General features: G+C 43.8%; 1 protein-coding gene across 2 annotated transcripts in view; it reads right to left on the reverse strand.

Annotated features, from left to right (window-relative positions):
• The window catches only part of Plekhh1 (pleckstrin homology, MyTH4 and FERM domain containing H1), a 49,877-nt gene extending 37,833 nt beyond the window's left edge, over positions 1–12,044 (reverse strand). For both annotated transcript variants that reach the window (XM_046461077.2, XM_046461076.2), the window contains exons 1-2: positions 11,793–12,044; positions 3,483–3,657 (exon numbers count right to left, since the gene is read on the reverse strand). In XM_046461077.2, the coding sequence (XP_046317033.1) occupies positions 3,483–3,608 (126 nt within the window). In that variant the 5' untranslated portion in view covers positions 3,609–3,657; positions 11,793–12,044. The remainder of the gene's footprint in view (positions 1–3,482; positions 3,658–11,792) is intronic.
• Positions 12,045–16,782: the final 4,738 nt, after the last annotated feature.

Genomic DNA, 16,782 nt, shown 5'->3' on the forward strand with positions numbered 1-16,782 from the left:
ATTTCTGGAATCCCGCCATCCTGGCATCCATATTTCAGCCTCTATATCTTTATTTCTCTGTACTACATTCTAGATGACTTCCTCGGGTCTATCTATTCACTAAGTCTCCCTTCTGGGCTGGGAGTGCAGCTCAGTGATAGAGTGCTTGCCTAGCATGTGCAGGGCCCTGGCTTCAATCCCCAGTACCCCCAAAAGAAAACAAATTCAATTAAAATACTTTCTCTTCTAGAATTTCTATTTAATTTTCAAGTTGACCTGACCTTTTTGGATACTGCCTTGTTCTTGTCTCATGTTTCCAAGTTTCTGCATTATGTCTTCAATAGTTTTGAACTCGTTTATTTTATTGTCTCTTGCCAAGAATTCTATTATCAGAAGACTAATTGTTTGTCAGGTAGGTGAGTTCTCACTCATCGTAAATTATTCCTCAAGCATTAGTCATTTTAGATTATATACTCACCTTCATTGAGGCTCTTCTTCCTGTGAGGATCCTGTGTGATCTGGATTGAGGTCTTATTTCTTCAAAGAGGTTTTGTATCTGTTTTCTACAAACTTCCCCAGTGTTACCCCTGGCCCAGAACTTAGGCTTCTTCAACCACACTGGTGGTAGAAATCCTAACATTGAACTAGTATTATCATCAGGTTCTTAAAGACTTCTTTTTCTTTACTTTTGTTTTTTCTACCCAGAGCCTTACCTAAGTCTGAGAAGCTATTGCCATCTCCTTGCGCTGATGGATGATTTTCTTGTCATCTACCTTTTTATTTATGGTGAACCCTTTGGTAGTCTGACTCCATGAGGAAGACTCTATTTCAGCTTCAGATCCAACCAGCCAAACCTCATCTCTGTCTCCACAGAACTCAAACCTGAAACCTTACATTCCTAAAAGGAGGCCACCCTCTGCTCCCCTCCCTTCCCCTCCCCTCCCCTCACCTCTCCCTTGTCCTCCCCTCTTCTCCCCACACCACTCAGCCACCAGAGGTGAGCTCCACCCTGGTTCTTCCCTCTTCTGCTCCCTAAGGAGTCCTTTTATTATTTTTTTTCCCAATGTTCATCTCTGTGTTTAGAAGGATATTTAAAATATTTCATCCAGCATTTTAGTTATTTCATAGTAAGAATTTTTAAAAGGTGCTGTGGTTGTGGCTCAGAGGTAGAGCGCTTGCCTAGCATGTGTGACGCACTAGGTTCGATTCTCAGCAGCGCATATAAATAAAATAAAGGTCCATCAAAACTAATAAAAATATTTTTTAAAAAATTTAAAAGGTTATTTTGTGGCCCTAATTACTGGTAGAAACAGAAGTGTCCTTCCTCTGAGGTATTTCAGGCCACCTGGCTGAATGTATTCCTACCTACCCTTTCCTTGCCTCCTATATGCCCCTAACACTACAGCCTAAGGCAAGGTTCACCCACTTTATAGTACAAAGCCATTTTCTGGGAGCTTGTTAAACACAGAGATTACAGCACCCTGAAGACCTGGATCAAGAGGACTGGGGTGGGGCCGAGGACAGATATGCTTAACAAGTGCGTGCTTAACAAGTGATTCTGGCCAAACTTTGAAAACCACTGTCTAAGACCTGTTGTCCTTTTCCTGAAGGGGCTGAGTTCTTTCCTCTCCATTGGCACCACCTGGCAGGAACGTGCAGGGCCCCTGTTCTTCACAGTTTGAACTCAAGGACAGCAATGCCAATAGAGCCAATGTTCAAGAGTTCTAGTCCAGACTAGCCCAGGGCACTCCCCCTGCTTTGGAAATGCAGAGGTGAGGCCACTGACTTGCCTTCCTGGGCTCCAGGTTACAGGACTATCAATAAAACAGGTTGCTTACTCATCAAGACTTTGAATTACTTGAAGAGGGCTAAGCTGAATTTTACCTTTGTTCTATGAAAGAAAGGTTTCTGAGCTGGGGGCAGCAGCTCACACCTGTAATCCCAGAGGCTTGGGAGGATCCAGAGTACAAAGCCACCTCAGCAACTCAGTAAGGTCCTACGTGCCCCTGGGTTCAATCCCCAGTACAAAGGGGGGGGGGGCGAGGAAGAGAGAGAGAGAGAGAGAGAGATTTGCTAAACAGATTGATACTATATAATCAAAACTACAGAAAGAGTGATTGATTCACTTAAGATATATAAAGATATAGATATGTATATATGTATATGTATATATATGTGTATATATGTGTGTGTATATATATATATATATATATATCCATCTGTTTACAAACCTGAAAAACCAGCTACTAGGGAGGCTAAAAAAGGAGGATTACAAGTTTGAGGCCAGCCTCAGAAACTTAAGGAGAATTGTCTCAAAATAAAAAATAAAAAGGGCTGAGCATGAGGATATAGCTGGGTTTGAACCCTTTAAGGCCAGTACTTCCCCTCCCCCACAATATATACAGAATGAATACATGTGTAAGTTTGTATGTGTGTGTGTGTGTGTGTATGTATGTATGTATGTATATATATATATATATATATATATATATATATATATACACACATACACATATATTTCTTCAGTGCAAGTCTCCACTCTCTACATGAGTTTTGCTGTACAATGCCTCTGGAGGTCAGCAGAAACATTATGAAAGGTGGTAAGTTTCCCACACCAGCCCACCAAAGCCTATAAAGATAAAATTGTTCCTATTTAAGACCCGTTCTATGCCAAGACCTCCATATATGTGAGGTAACTCTCAAACTAATGTCTGAGAGGTGGACATCTATCTCCCTGCATTAGTGGTGAAGGGGACCTGCTCAGGGTCACATAGCTAGAAACTGGTAGAGCCAGAAAGGTCTCCAGTGCCTGTGTCCTTGTCCCCAGAAAACCAGTGGCTCATGTGCTTAATAAAAGGTGAGCGGTAGGATGGATACATTTGCATTCTTCTCCTAAAACAATATCCTGCCCACAGTGAAAAAGAAATGCTAAGGGGAACCTGGACATGGTGGTAGGGCACACACCTGGAATCCCAGCTCTTCAGGAGGCTGAGGCAGGAGGATTCAAAGTTCAAGGCCAACCTCAGTAACTTAGTAAGATCCTATCTTGAAATTAAAAAAAATACAATAATAAAATAGAGAAATAATAAAAAATAATAAATAAAAAATTTAATAATTAAAAAAATATCTCAGTGGTAGAGTAGCCCTGTGTTCAGTCACCGTACCAAAAGAAAAGAAGAAATATTAAGGGATAATGGAACATAGGAGCCACAAGTAACCAAGAGGTTATAAAAGACCAAGAAGAATTCTATCATTTCTTTGGTGTACCTATGAAGAGGTAGAGCAGGGAGAAATGACAGGTGACAGGGTAGTAAACCGCTAAGTCTGGTCTTAAAATAAGAACAAAACCAAATAAACAAAAAGCTACCTTGGGTTTTATTTTGCACGTGTGAAAAGCATCTCTTTGAAAGTTTACTTTCACCAACTCTCCCCCTTTGACTCTGGCCCTCTCTGACAATGACCCCCGCAGTGAGGGGAGGCAGCCCCTGAACTCCAGGTCTCACCTTGTCAGCCAGCAGCTCCCTTATCTTGCTGGCCTGGAGGCGAAACCGGAAAAGCTGTGTTTCCAGGGCCAGGCAGCGCTTCTGCCAGTCAACACTGGCCCGGCTCTCCACCTTGAGTTCGGCCATGATGGAATCAACTTCTGGCTTTTTCCAGGGAACTCTAAGAACCAGCACACTGAGAGAAGAAAAGATAAATAAGTGTGTGAGGAGTGGATGTACGGAAAAAAGAGGAGGAAGAAGAGACCAAAAGAGAAGATGAAGTTGGGAAATGGAGGAAGTCATTGTTCACCTGTCCCATCCCATCTTCCTCAGCTCAGTGTATTCCACTCCACCATAAGCTGGCTGAGCAACTCTGGGAAGTCACAGAACCTGAGGAAACTTAAGGAGAATCTGGTCTAATTTTTACCAAACTGAGAAGTAAGGCTCTTTGGTGTTTATCCATTCAGCAACCATTTATGTGCCAGACCCTGTTCTAGGCAATGGAGATAAAAAAGTAAAGAGAGGTCCTTATCTTTAAGTTTTACAAGAAGCACTCAGGAAAGTCTAATTACAAAATTAAAAATGTCACCACAATTGCCAATTGATATTTGGATAAATGGGAGCAAAGAAAGGGGCAGACTGTGAGGGGATGGGAGAGGCTACACTGTAGGAAATGCTTCAAATGGGTAAGGTCACAGAGCAAACTAGAGGAAGAACCCTGGTTCCTAGTGTAGTTCTGATTCTACTACACATTACCGATGTTAGGTGGGAAAACTAAAAAGGTAACACCATGCTTTAAATTTCCCTGATGATTTTCTATTTAGCTGGGGTCCTGTCTATTGTCATTAAATCATTCTGCCTTGGAACAGAGTCTTATTTCTTCTCCTTCAAATTGTAAGAATCTAATCAGAAAACTGCTAGATATTTTGCTCCAACCCTGGGAGAAAGCCACAAGTCTTTGGAAAAAAACTGTGTACAAATCAAGTAGACACCTATAATCTCCCTGGCCAGGGGAATTTACCCAGAGACCTCTTGGGCAATTTTGAGAGAAGAAAAACTGGGTCAAGGATGAGCAAAGGAAGAGGCATGTATGAATCTACATGAGAGAAGAGATAGAGGCATAGTAAGCTGGCAGGAGAGAAGGCTAGAAGGCATAACCAACCACCAGGATCTGCAAATCCCCCTTTTAGGGCATTATTAATAATTATTTTTGACAACAGCATAAATTTGGTCTGCCCCAAACCATGACATATGGTCACCCTAGTATTAGCTCATTTTAAAGAATGAGTGCTAATTTTTTAGGTTGATAATCTTTAAAATTTTTCATCTATTTGAGATACATATGATTTACAGGTAAAATGATATCATGTCTGGGATTTGCTTCAAAATACTCCATGGTAAGGGGTAAGGAAAAGGAGATTTATAAGATCTATTAAGATGTTGACTTTGGGAAAAGGGCAGTGCTGGTGACAGAACCCAGGGTCTCATGCACGCTAGGCAAGTGTTCTACACTAAAATACATCCCCAACCCCAAAATATTATAATTTTTAAAGCTGGTTGATAGGTTTATGGCAGTTCTTCATACTGGTCTCTCTACTTGACTATACACCTGGAATTTTCCATAATAAAAATATACTGTGTTTTTAAATCCCCTTTTCCTTCCTCAGAAACCTCAGGACTTCAGAAAACCCAGGCTAAGAAAACCCAGCCACCTCCTGTGCTGTTGCCAAAAATTACCTCGAGCAACAGTTTGTCTCTTTGGTGGTAAATCACCAATATTTCTTCTCTTACACCTGACTTTTCATGAGTACCTTTCTCCCATTACATACTATAAACAGCTATCATTTATGAGAAGACACTGAGGGACAGAGAGGCTAAGTAACTAAAATGGACAGTTCTACAGCTAGTAAATACTGGGGTGGGATTCTGGTTCTAAAGTCCTTGTTCTCAGCCACAGTGCTCTTAACACATCCAAAAAGTGGAAAGAGACTGGGGATGTGGCTCCTTGGTAATGTGCTTGCCTAGCTTTATGAGGCCCTTGGTTCAATCTCCAGCACAGCAGGGGTGAGAAGATGAAAGAATTCTGATTTTGGAGTGAAGTAAGTTGTTAAGAATAAGAGAAACAATTTATAAAATCTTTCATAGCCCTTAACACTAAGGTGAACCTATATCCCAGATTCTCCAAAGCATCCTGGCCTCAAATATTCTGCCAACACAATTTTCATAAGCATAGACACTTAATGTGTCCGCACTTTTCCTTGAAAAAATAGGGCCAGGGGCTGGAGTTGTAGCTCAGTGTAGAGCTCTTGCCTAGTACACGTGAGGTACTGAGCTTGATCCTAGCACCACATAAAAATAAATTAATTTATTAAAGGTATTGTGTCCATCTAAAACTAAAAAAAAAAAAAAAAAGAAATTCAAGAAAAAATAGGGTCAGTAGACCTGGAGAGAAGAACTCAACAACTACACCACTGATGGGCCTAATGTCTGATTCTTGTGGTTGTCGGCTTCTCAGAATACTGGACACAGGACCTCAGCCCTGCTCTCCTAGAACTGTCATCCCAAACAATGGCACATTGTGACCTCCCAGCAATCCCCACCTCAAAAGACTGGGACCAACTGGAACGGGCAGGAAGACAAAAGACAAAAACAAAACATGACCTTCTCTGAGCTAAGATCACAGCTGAGAAGACAAAACAGAACCTTGGAGGGCCTCCAGGGAAGGCTGGGAGACTTCATGTTTGATTTTCTTTGTCCTTTAGGGGGATTTTGCTTTCCTTCCTATGAACAAAAAAGTGGCAGATGTGAGACTAGGATTTGGGAGTCTTGCAACCTAGCCCAGGGCTGAGAACAACCAATCAAAGCACCCAAGTAAAACCAAGGGTTGAGGAGCTTAAACTTCTGTGTAGCTGAAGGAGTCTGATTAATTTTAAATCCCTCTTGTTGATTTTCAGAACTACTACTTAGATTCTAAGGAGAGAGGGAAAACCCAAATTACCAAAGTCTCTGGGGACTCTGGAAATAAAATATCACTGGTCTCCACATACCCTTGAAGTCTGAGATTACATCCAGACTTTAGGGAGTGCTTTCTCTAATCAAGCAAACACCTCCATGACATGGTTTAGGAGTACCAAGTGGTCTGATTAATCTTCTCGCTGCTTTGGGGATGCTGGCAAGTTCCCGAGAAGGCTGAGACTCGTGCTAGGCTTGCCTCGGCATGTGAGGAGAGCCAAGAGGTTTGGAAACAGATCTGGAGTAAGGTGCCTGCTGCCAAGCCCAAGGCCTGGAGGCTCTTCCGGCAGAGGCAGGTGGTCAATAACAGCTATAAAACAAGGGATGTTCAGGGAAGATACCAGTGAGTTAGACCTCGTCTGCTAAGTCACCTTGCATCTGTATTTCCCATAAAGAAATTCAAGAATCAGTAGCAATAAATTCTGCAGAAATCATTCTTAACTTTTCAAAGCATCGAAACAAGTGCATACACTTGTATCTCTGACACAGAGAACAAGTGCAAATACATTGACAATGAACAGATTAGATAAATCATCACATGTGTGACTGGTTTAGAGACCCAGAACTAAACGGTGGGTAGTGGAGATGGGTCAAGAATCCTGATCTCCCAATATCTAGAATTCTCTTTCCATCAGGATGTTCATAGACATCTCGTGCTACCAGGATTGCCTAACACAAATACATCATTAATGGCAAAATTAGATAGCCAGTGGGAGAAAGCTTGCCTAGCATAGGTTTGATCTCCAGCACTAAGGGGGAAAACAGATGGGAAAATAAAAAGGAGAAGTGAACTGGATACAAAACCCAGCTCAGTTGTTGTTTTCCTTTTGTTATGTTGGAAATTTGCAACATACATAAGAAGTAGTAGTAAGATAAATCCCTGGGTGCTCCCCACCCAGCAACAATTATCATAAGCTCATGGCCACTCCTGTGAAATCCAGTTCCCTTGATTCCATTAGCTTTTTAGCCCAGAATGCTAAAAAGCTTGGCAGGTGGGTCAAATGATTGTCATGGTCTTGATAACTGTTTTGAAGCTCCCCCAAATCTTTCAGTCCTGGTTCAAAATGCCACAGAGGTCAAAGCCTTGTGGGTAAGACAAGTAGTGGGAAAAAATCACAGAGAGTGACTTTATACTCAGGGCCTATATCAGAGAAAACACAAACTTGACCTGGGATCTCTCTGGCAAGTTTTGGGATTTGACTGGAAACTGACAAAACGAAGAGATTAAATGTAATGCAACCAACTTTTGTTAATACCATGTGCAAGCTTGAGGACATAGAATAAAGATCCTCTGGCTTGGAAACCTTAAGTCTGTTGCCATGGTATCTCCCTACAAAGGGAATCAATCAACACAGGAGCCTAAAAGAAAGAGGTCAGAAGTCACTGCAGGCACAGGACAGCAAATTGCTTCCTTAGAAGGTATAGGAAGTATCAGAAGATAATGGGCTTCTAGCCAGGCATGGTGGCATGCAACTGTCATCCCATCAGCTCAGAGGCTAGGATAGGAGGTTCACAAGTTGGAGGCCAGAGTCAGCAACTCAGCAAGGCCCTAAGCATAAAAAATGGGCTGGGGATGTGGCTCAGTGGTTAAGTACCCCTGGGTTCAATCCCTGGTACCAAAAAAAGATAATGGGTGCCATGGCACATGACTGAAATCTCAGTCCCTCGGGAGGCTGTGGCAGGAGGACCATGCGTTAAAGCCAGCCTCAGCAAAAGCGAGGCACTAAGCAACTCAGTGAGACCCTGTCTCTAAATGAAATACAACATGGGGCAGGGATGTGGCTCAGTGAGGTGCCCCTGAGTTCAATCCCCAGTATCAAAAAAAAAAAAAGAAAGAAAAATAATAATGGGCTTCTGTACAATTTCCATTGGGCTCCCTCATGTCATCTCACTATGGTTTACTCCCAGTGCAAGGACCTTTTGTGACTTCCACTGGCTAGGATGAGCTATCACTATCTTCTCAAAATTGCTGTGCTAGACTAGGCTAACCACCTGCCCAACTATGGGAAAGGAAGAACTTTGTGCTTCCTTCTGGGATGAAGCTGGGGGAGGGTGTGAGCAGACACATAACGACCCCTTTGATCTCAGCACTGTCACCGGATCAAGTCAACAACATGCATCCTGCCTCTACTGGGTGTGAGCATCACATTCCACACACACAACCTTGATGGAGACAGAAGAAGGTGAGCATGTCCCAGGAACTGGGGATCTGATAACATAAGACAGGGACAATACAACTAGGTCCTCAATAACAAAAAACAGTACAGAAACAGAGCATAGTTCTTAAGATCCCTGTCTGGCGCCAAACAGGCCTGAGTTTGAATGTTGGCTTAGGCATTAAATTCTGTCACCCTAAATCATTTACTCACCTTCTGTGAGCCTCAGTTCCATTTTGAAATTGAGGGCAATTTTTTAAATGAAGGCAATAATATTAGGTCGAATCATATAAAATTGTCTACATTTAACCACTTTCCTAATCTTTAAAAATGGCAATTTCAAAACTGGTATGGGAGTACACACCTGTAACCCCAGCTACTCAGGAGGCTGAGACAGGAGGATTTCAAGCTTGAGGACTGTCTGGGTAGCTAGGGAGAATGTGTCTCAAAATAAAAAGAGCCAGGAGTAGCTCAGTGATAGAGTACTTGCCTAGCATGCAAGAGGCTTTGGGTTCAATCCCCAGCACCATGATAGCGGGGCACAATTTCGAGGTCAGGGGTGAAGGTCAGTGGGACAGCACTTGCCTAGTATGCATGAGGCCCTGGGTTCCATCTTTAGCACCAGGTGGAAAAAAGGCAACCTCAAAGATTACATCATGCAGGATTCCCTTAAGAATTAAAGGAGACGGAGGATACAGCACAGTTGGTAGAGGACTTGCCTTACGTGCACAAAGCCACTGGTTCAATCCCCAGCACAACAACAAAAGAATTAAAGAAGACACTACAAAAGCCTGGTCTCTATCTCTAGTAAGCATTCAGTGACAGCTATTGTTACTATCAACAAATACAAGGCAAGCCAGCTGGGCCCTGAATGTACAAGATGTGACTCATAGATGTGCTCCCTACCAGCACCACCTCAGAGAGGAGGTCATGTTCCTTTTAAAAATTATCTTATCTATTTGTTTTTGAAGATTGAACAAAATGATATAAGCTTCAAAATAAGACTCCTTCCCACCCCTATACTTCAGCCATAGTTCTCCCCAGAGGCAACTATTGTTAGGGTGTTTTGTGTTCTTTCAGGGAGATCCAGGACATATGCAAACATTCATGTACATTCTGCACACACAAATGGTGCCACACTATACACACCATACTTAACAATATAACTCTGAAGTCTTCATATATTAACATACATCTCTGCCACATTCTTCTTCCATACTGCACGACAGCTTTAATGTATTCTACTGGATAGCTATTACATGATCTTCTTTTTATTGATAGTCACTTGGGTTGTTTCCAACCTTTTGCTAAAATAAACAATGCTGTATTGAATATTCAATGAATATGCATCATTTCATATACATCAGGGTATATCTTAAAGGGCAGTCCCAGAAATGAAATTGTAGGGTTAAGTGATGTGCATTTTAAATTGCCAGATAGTCCAAAGTGCCCTCCCTTGAGGCTATCCTAATTCATACCTCAGCCAGCAATAAGTGCCTGTTTCCCCACAGAAGAGGGCAGTTCGAACTAGCTTGTTTTCTTTCTCTGTGTCTCTTCTCTTCTCTCTCTCTTTTTTTTCTTTCTTTCTTTTTCCCCCCAGTACTGGGGCCTGAACCACTGAGCTAAAAACCTGAGGCCTTCTTTAAAATTTTGAAACAGGATCTAATTAAGCTGCTAAGGCTGGCCTTGAACTTGCTATCCTGCCTCTGCCTTCTAATATAGCCTGAACTAGCTTTTGAAAGGGCAAGAAGGCACAGCTAGGCTTACCAGAGAACACAGGATGGTGGTTCAGCACAGCCTTCTGTGAAGTCACCCAAAGCAAGCATGAGGGAATCCCAGCACCTTAACATTCACCTCAATAAAGCATTCTCCAACCTCTATGGAGCACAGAGGTTTTCTTTTCTGCTTGGCTGACCTGCCCCCAGGAGTCAAACCTGACTCCCAAGAGAACATCCACAATCACATTAGAAATAGCCTAGAGATAAGGAGAATAGCAAAGAAGAAAGCACCTTGGGGGAGTGGAACATTAACTGGAGGGACACACTTCTTTCCTGAAGAGGTGACTTCTGAAGAGGGCAGAAGGGGCACACTTGGGCACATTTTTTTTTTCAGCTCAGATATTAGTTTAAATGTGCTTGGGACAACAGGATGCACCCTACCATAACCCAGCTCTGGGCAGTTCCCTCTGTAGCCTAGAGGGAGGACAATGGATAGTTAACCAATCCCCATATTTGGAATTTAGAAGGCTTAGGTCTAAGTCTTGCTTCTTCCACTCTAGTTGTATGACCTTGGGCAAGTCATAATTTACTTCTGAGTCCTAGTTTTCTCTTTTATGAAGTGGGGATAATAATATGCAGCAACACTGCAATAAATGATCTATAAAGTATCACTGCCATACATGTCTGGCATAGAAGAATCCAACAAATTTGATGATGGACCTGTCGACTGTCTCACTGAGAACTGTTTCAATGATTTTTCAAGTGTCTTCCTGGAACCAATATTGTTGGAAAGTTCCTGGTGAAAGCTTATGGAGGGGATAGCTGGTGGGGAGCAATACAACAGCGAGAGGATTCTACTTCCAGTTGAAGATCTTCAACTGCCTGTCACCCCAAAGGCCCCCTGATCCCTGGGGACTGATTACAAAGACGCCTAGGATACAAAGCCCTTGATGTAACTGGGCGCCCAGCCTGTTTTCTTTTCTGCTTGGCTGACCTGCCCCCAGGAGTTGAACCTGACCCCCAAGAGAACATCCAGAATCACATTAGAAATAGCCTAAAAAGAGGTGGGGAGGGGAGGGGATCCGGGGGTAGGGAGGGAGGCGAAAGCGCGCCGAGCACCAACCGACAAGGTAGATTGATGCCTGCACGTACGTCCGGAGGGCCCTTCCCGGGAGCAACTGGATCGAGCCGGTCCCAAACTACAGGTCCTCCAAGGAGGGCTAGCTCTGGCCTTGCGGCGAAGCTCTCCAGGGGCTCCTGGCTCTCCAAACCTGACCCGCGGCTCCCAGCGCAGCCCGCCGCTGGGAGTTCGCTTCCAGGTGGGGAGGCACCTGCTCCGGAATCGCAGTCCGGGTCGTGGGGAGCAGGTCCCCTCCGCCCGGCCAACCGCCCTCCCGGGTCCGCACACCCCAGCCCGTTCCTGGCCAGGGAGCGCCAAGCCTCACCTTCAGGTGGCCGGCGGGCGTCGGCGCCGCACCTCCGGCACTCGGGCGCCCTGGGCGCGTTGCCGCCGCTGACCTTGCGTCACTCTCGCCGGAGTCCCGAGCGGCTGCCGGGTCTCCGCTCCCCAGCAGCAGGGGTCGCGGTGGGCGGGGCGGAGCGAGGCCGGAGCCGGGAGGGTGCCCGCGGGCTGGCCGCACAAAGCCCGGCCGCGCCTCGCTGCGCCCCATTCAACGCTCCGCTGGGCTCCCTCCGCCCCCTGCTCCCTCCCGCTCCTTAAAGGCCGGGTGCCGGGCTCGGCTCCGCAGGCAGCTCGCGGAGAGGCACAGGAAATGACCTCAGCAGCCTCCAGCCTCCCACTTCTCCGCACCGCCGGGCTTGTCCCGGGCCGGCGGGGACCGGGGGGGCGCTGGGGTCTGGGGGGCTGCGGTCCCGAGCTCCCTGTGGGGGCCACGCCAGCTCCTGCAAGGTGTGCTCCCCCCCAGATAGAGTGGGACTCTCGCAGGACGGGGGACAAGATCCGACCCTCCCCCGAAGAAGGTTCCAGCGTTTGTCTGGCCACCTGTGAGAATGTTACGCCCGGATATTTGGAACAGAAGTCCTAATTTCCAATGGTCTGCCTCCTGATTTGTAGTTTAGAGAAAGAGATAGAAAGCAAGTCACCACAGCCCGGAGGGTAACTTAATCGCTCACGTACGTTATTTATTTTAAAGGAGAAAGGCAAGCAGGACACTCAATCAATGAGACTTGGTCCCTCAGGCATTTGCAGTCCTTCAGTTATATGATCCCATACCCAGATGGATCTGGACACTAATATTTATTTAGGTGGGTATGGGATGAGGAAAATGGAAACGAACGAAAGAACAGCTGTCTTGGCTTGGGGTGTACTTCAGAGGTAGAGCGCATGCTTAGCATGCACAACCCCTGGGCTCCATCCCCAGCACCAACAAAACAAACAACAACAAAACCCACAGAGTTTTCTTCCCCAACCCTGTAGACTGTATCTCAGCAAGGCCTGAACAGAAGCAAACACCACCAGGACCTGTTTCTCCAAGTGGAAGAAAGTGAAAAGGCATTAGTGAAAAGTCCCTGGCCCCACCCCAGGTTTGAATGTGAATCCCCAGGGGTGGGACTGGTGAATTGCCCAAGAAACAAGCAGCGCAGGCCATTCTCACCCACAATTTTGAGAGTCCAAATACCAAGGAAAGTTGTCAAACTGGGCCAACAGGACTCAGAAGGGTGAACTTGCAAATGGCTTTATTGAGATAGATCAAGGCCCTATTTTGTGGGGAGAATGTCCTCTGCTGTCCCCTTCAACAGTTAAGAATTTGCTTCAGCTGAAAAGCAAGTCCTGTGGATTTGGGGAAGGGGAGATTCATTCATTTTTTTAGCTTTGCACATAGTATGAATTTCAAATAATACAGAAGGCTAAAAAAGAAAAAGTCTTTCTTCTATCTTGTCCCTTGTCTCTCAGATCACCCCTTTCCAGCAAGGCTACTGTTTTTGTTTTTGTACACATAAGATATTTTGTGTGTACCTAAGTATTTTGTATTTATATGTGTGTGTGGATGTGTATTCCATATTTGTGTGTATCTAAAACATTCGTGTATATGAATATATTTATGTATTCACATTCACCTTTTAACACTCAGGAAGAAGCAGCCCTTGTTTTTTGTCCCCTCATCATTATCATCTGTTGGCTATAAGGGTAGCACTGTAAGAGCTGCCTTGTTTTTTTGATGGTTTCCTAATATTTCTTTTTTTTTTTTTTTAATATTCGTCATGGCCCCTTTTTTTTTTTTTTGATATCTTTATTTTATTTTTATGTGGTGCTGAGGATCGAACCCAGTGCCTCATGCATGCTAGGCGAGCGCGCTACCACTTGAGCCACAACCCCGGCCCTCCTAATATTTCTAATGAAGAATATTTAAGATGTTTCCAACTTTTAGGCTTTTATATACCTTGCTATGATGAACACCTTTGTACACACTTCCTGGTCATGTATATGACATTCTTTTTGGTTTAATACTTAGAAGTGAAATCACTGGCTCTAAACATAACATAAATTTTAAATTACAATAAGTGCTGCCGAATGGCCCTCAAAAAAACCTGCACCAATTTACACATCTATCAACATGTTCCAGTTCCTGTTTGTTCCCTCCAACCTGTGCCAATGAAGTGATTTATCACAAAGCACAAACTTTTCAAAAGGGAACATTAGATGAATTAGTGTATGTGAAGGGTTGTAAACAGTATTAGCCCATAGGAAGATTCAAGAAAGCCAGAGAGTCCACCATGTGACTTCCTCCTTGCTTTGAGCTCTTTTTATCTCAGCTCTGTAAACTTGGGCAAATACCTTACTCATTCTGGGACTCAGTTTCCTTATCTTTTTTTTTCCCCAGTCAGTTGTTTTGTTTTGTTTTTTGTTTTGTTTTGTTTTGGTACTGGAGATTGAACCTAGCAGTGCTTTACCTCTGAGCTACATCCACAACCCTTTTTATTTTTAATCTTGAGACAGGGTCTCGCTAAGTTCCTAAAGGCTCCCTAAATTGCTGAGGTTAGTCTCAAAATTGTGATCCTCTTAGCCTCCCAAGTCCCTGGGATTTCAGGCATGTGATACTACTCTAGGCAGTTTCCTTTTTTAATTTGAAAATTTCAAACTTATAGAAGTTGCAAAAATGGTACATTAAATACTTATGTACCCTCATTGAGATTTACCAATTTTTAACATTTTGCCACATTTACTTTTACATATCTGTATATATGCAAATATATATATACTTGTAAAAGGGATATATATATATATATATATATATACATACATATACATATATATGTGTGTGTGTATGTATGTGTGTGTGTGTGTGTATATATATATATATATATATATATATATATATATCCCTGAACTATTTGAGAGTTAGTTATACACATCATAATCCTTTACCTCTATTTCAGCATGTATCTCCTAGGAACAGGGATGATCCCCTAATATTATCATATTATCATATTCAGAAATTTTAATATTGATATAATCCTATCACATACTACATGGGCCATATTCAAATTTCCCCAGTAGTTCCAATAATATCCTCTATGGTGGTGTTTTGTAGCGTTAGTCCCTGCCTGGTCCTCACCAGAGTGAATGGATGTCTGCAGGAGAATGGGCTTGTCTCCTTTTCTGCTCCACAGGGAGAGAGACTCCAGAGGTCCACAGCCTGGACCCTGGCATAACAAGGCCAGCAGGGACACTTGAAGAATATTCTATTCCACCAGCCTTCTTTGCTGAGGTTGCCCCCTCTGCCTGACTCCAGCTACTCCATAATGGCATCCCAGAAATGTTCTGCCTGCCTCCCTCCCAAGGTCCTCTGGCTACCTCCCCCGTTGTTGATCTGTAATCAGCAGAGGCAGCCATTCTGGCACTAGAAAGGTCTGGGGAACCCTCAATTACAGCCCCCCACCACCAGTGCACCCCAAGTATTCATCCCTGTGGACCTCTAAACTAGCCCACCTCTAACTTAACCCTGGAATTAAGAGTCTTTAGATTTATTATTTATTTGGTCTGGAGATCCAACCCAAGGGTGCTCTACCACTGAACTACTTCCCCAGCCATTTTCATTTTTTATTTTAAGACAGGGTCTCACTAAATTGCCAAGGCTGTCCTCAAACTTGTAATCCTCCTGCCTCAGCCTCCCAAATTGCTGAGATTTACAGGCATGCACCACAGTTCCTGGCTCAGACACTGTGTTAAAGCACATTTCATATAAGATTTCCATGAAACTGAGACTACTGGCCATATTGAGACAATAACATCAACTGACATTGATGTTCCTCTCTTATTCCCTCTCTTCCTTTCATTCATTGAGCTGGAAAAAACCACCTCCTTGCTTCCTGCCTGCTTTGTCTTTTAAAATGGAAAAATTGTGTCCTAAGGTAGCTACCCTTGAGGGCAGAACGTTTAAGAGTTGGAGATAGGGGCTGGGGATGTGGCTCAAGTGGTAGCACACTCACCTGGCATTTGAGGGGTGCTGGGTTCAATTCTCAGCACCACATAAAAATAAAGATGTTGTGTCCACCGAAAACTAAAAAATAAATAAATAAATATTTAAAAATTCTCTCTCTCTCTCTCTCTCTCTCTCTCTCTCTCTCTCTTTAAAAAAAAAAAGAGATGGAGGTAAAGACAGGATTATGAGGGAGTCACCACAGCAGAGAGGGAATTTGCAAAGTCAAAATAAAGAAAAAGGCATCTTGAGTACCATCTTTGGTTGATGCTGTGGTAGGAGATGGAGGACAACAGGTACAGTTGGGGTGAGTGCCGGGGACCTCAGACATCTGTTGGAAAGGCCCCCAGAGCCTTCAAAGGATCCTTGGAGAAATGGTATTCACCACCACACCTGAAGCTCATTTCTGTTGGATGTTAGCTTATTACAAGTGACCTGCCAATGGAGATCAGAGAGATGGGAAGAATGTCCTTACTGCTCTGGTAAAAGGATCAGTTGGAGTGCTCTTGTGAGAGGGGGATGAGGCATCCAGTGCCAACAGGTCTGAACCAATCTGGCCCTTTGGTGATAATATAGTTCTTTCATTAGCAGTTACAGGAAATGAAAGGTGAGTGAAGGCCATTTGTTTTCTCTCCTCTTACCTCCTACAGGTGGGATATTAAAAATTTAAGTCTAAGGCCAAATTCTGCCAAATGTGCTTATATTGGTCCAATTCTTCAACTTTATTCTTCCAGGGCAGTAGAACCCAGATAATCTCCCTGGCCAACTCCATATTGTGGAAACCACTTATTTCACCAATGAAAGTTTATTTCTAGTATCTCTCAAGCATGTTAAGCTCTCGGGTATAGATGATGGCCTTTGAAGTGCTTATGTAACCAAGCTCTGGAGAGCAGATTTCTGATTAGGCCACTTCAGATGCTAACTCACCACTCTAGGGGTTAGAGGAGGAATCAGTTTATACACACACACACACACACACACACACACACACACA

This window comes from Marmota monax, unplaced genomic scaffold (genome assembly GCF_021218885.2).
Source record: "Marmota monax isolate L192 unplaced genomic scaffold, Marmota_monax_Labrador192_F-V1.1 WCK01_AAM20220418_F8-fsc00001, whole genome shotgun sequence".
NCBI lineage: Eukaryota > Metazoa > Chordata > Mammalia > Rodentia > Sciuridae > Marmota > Marmota monax.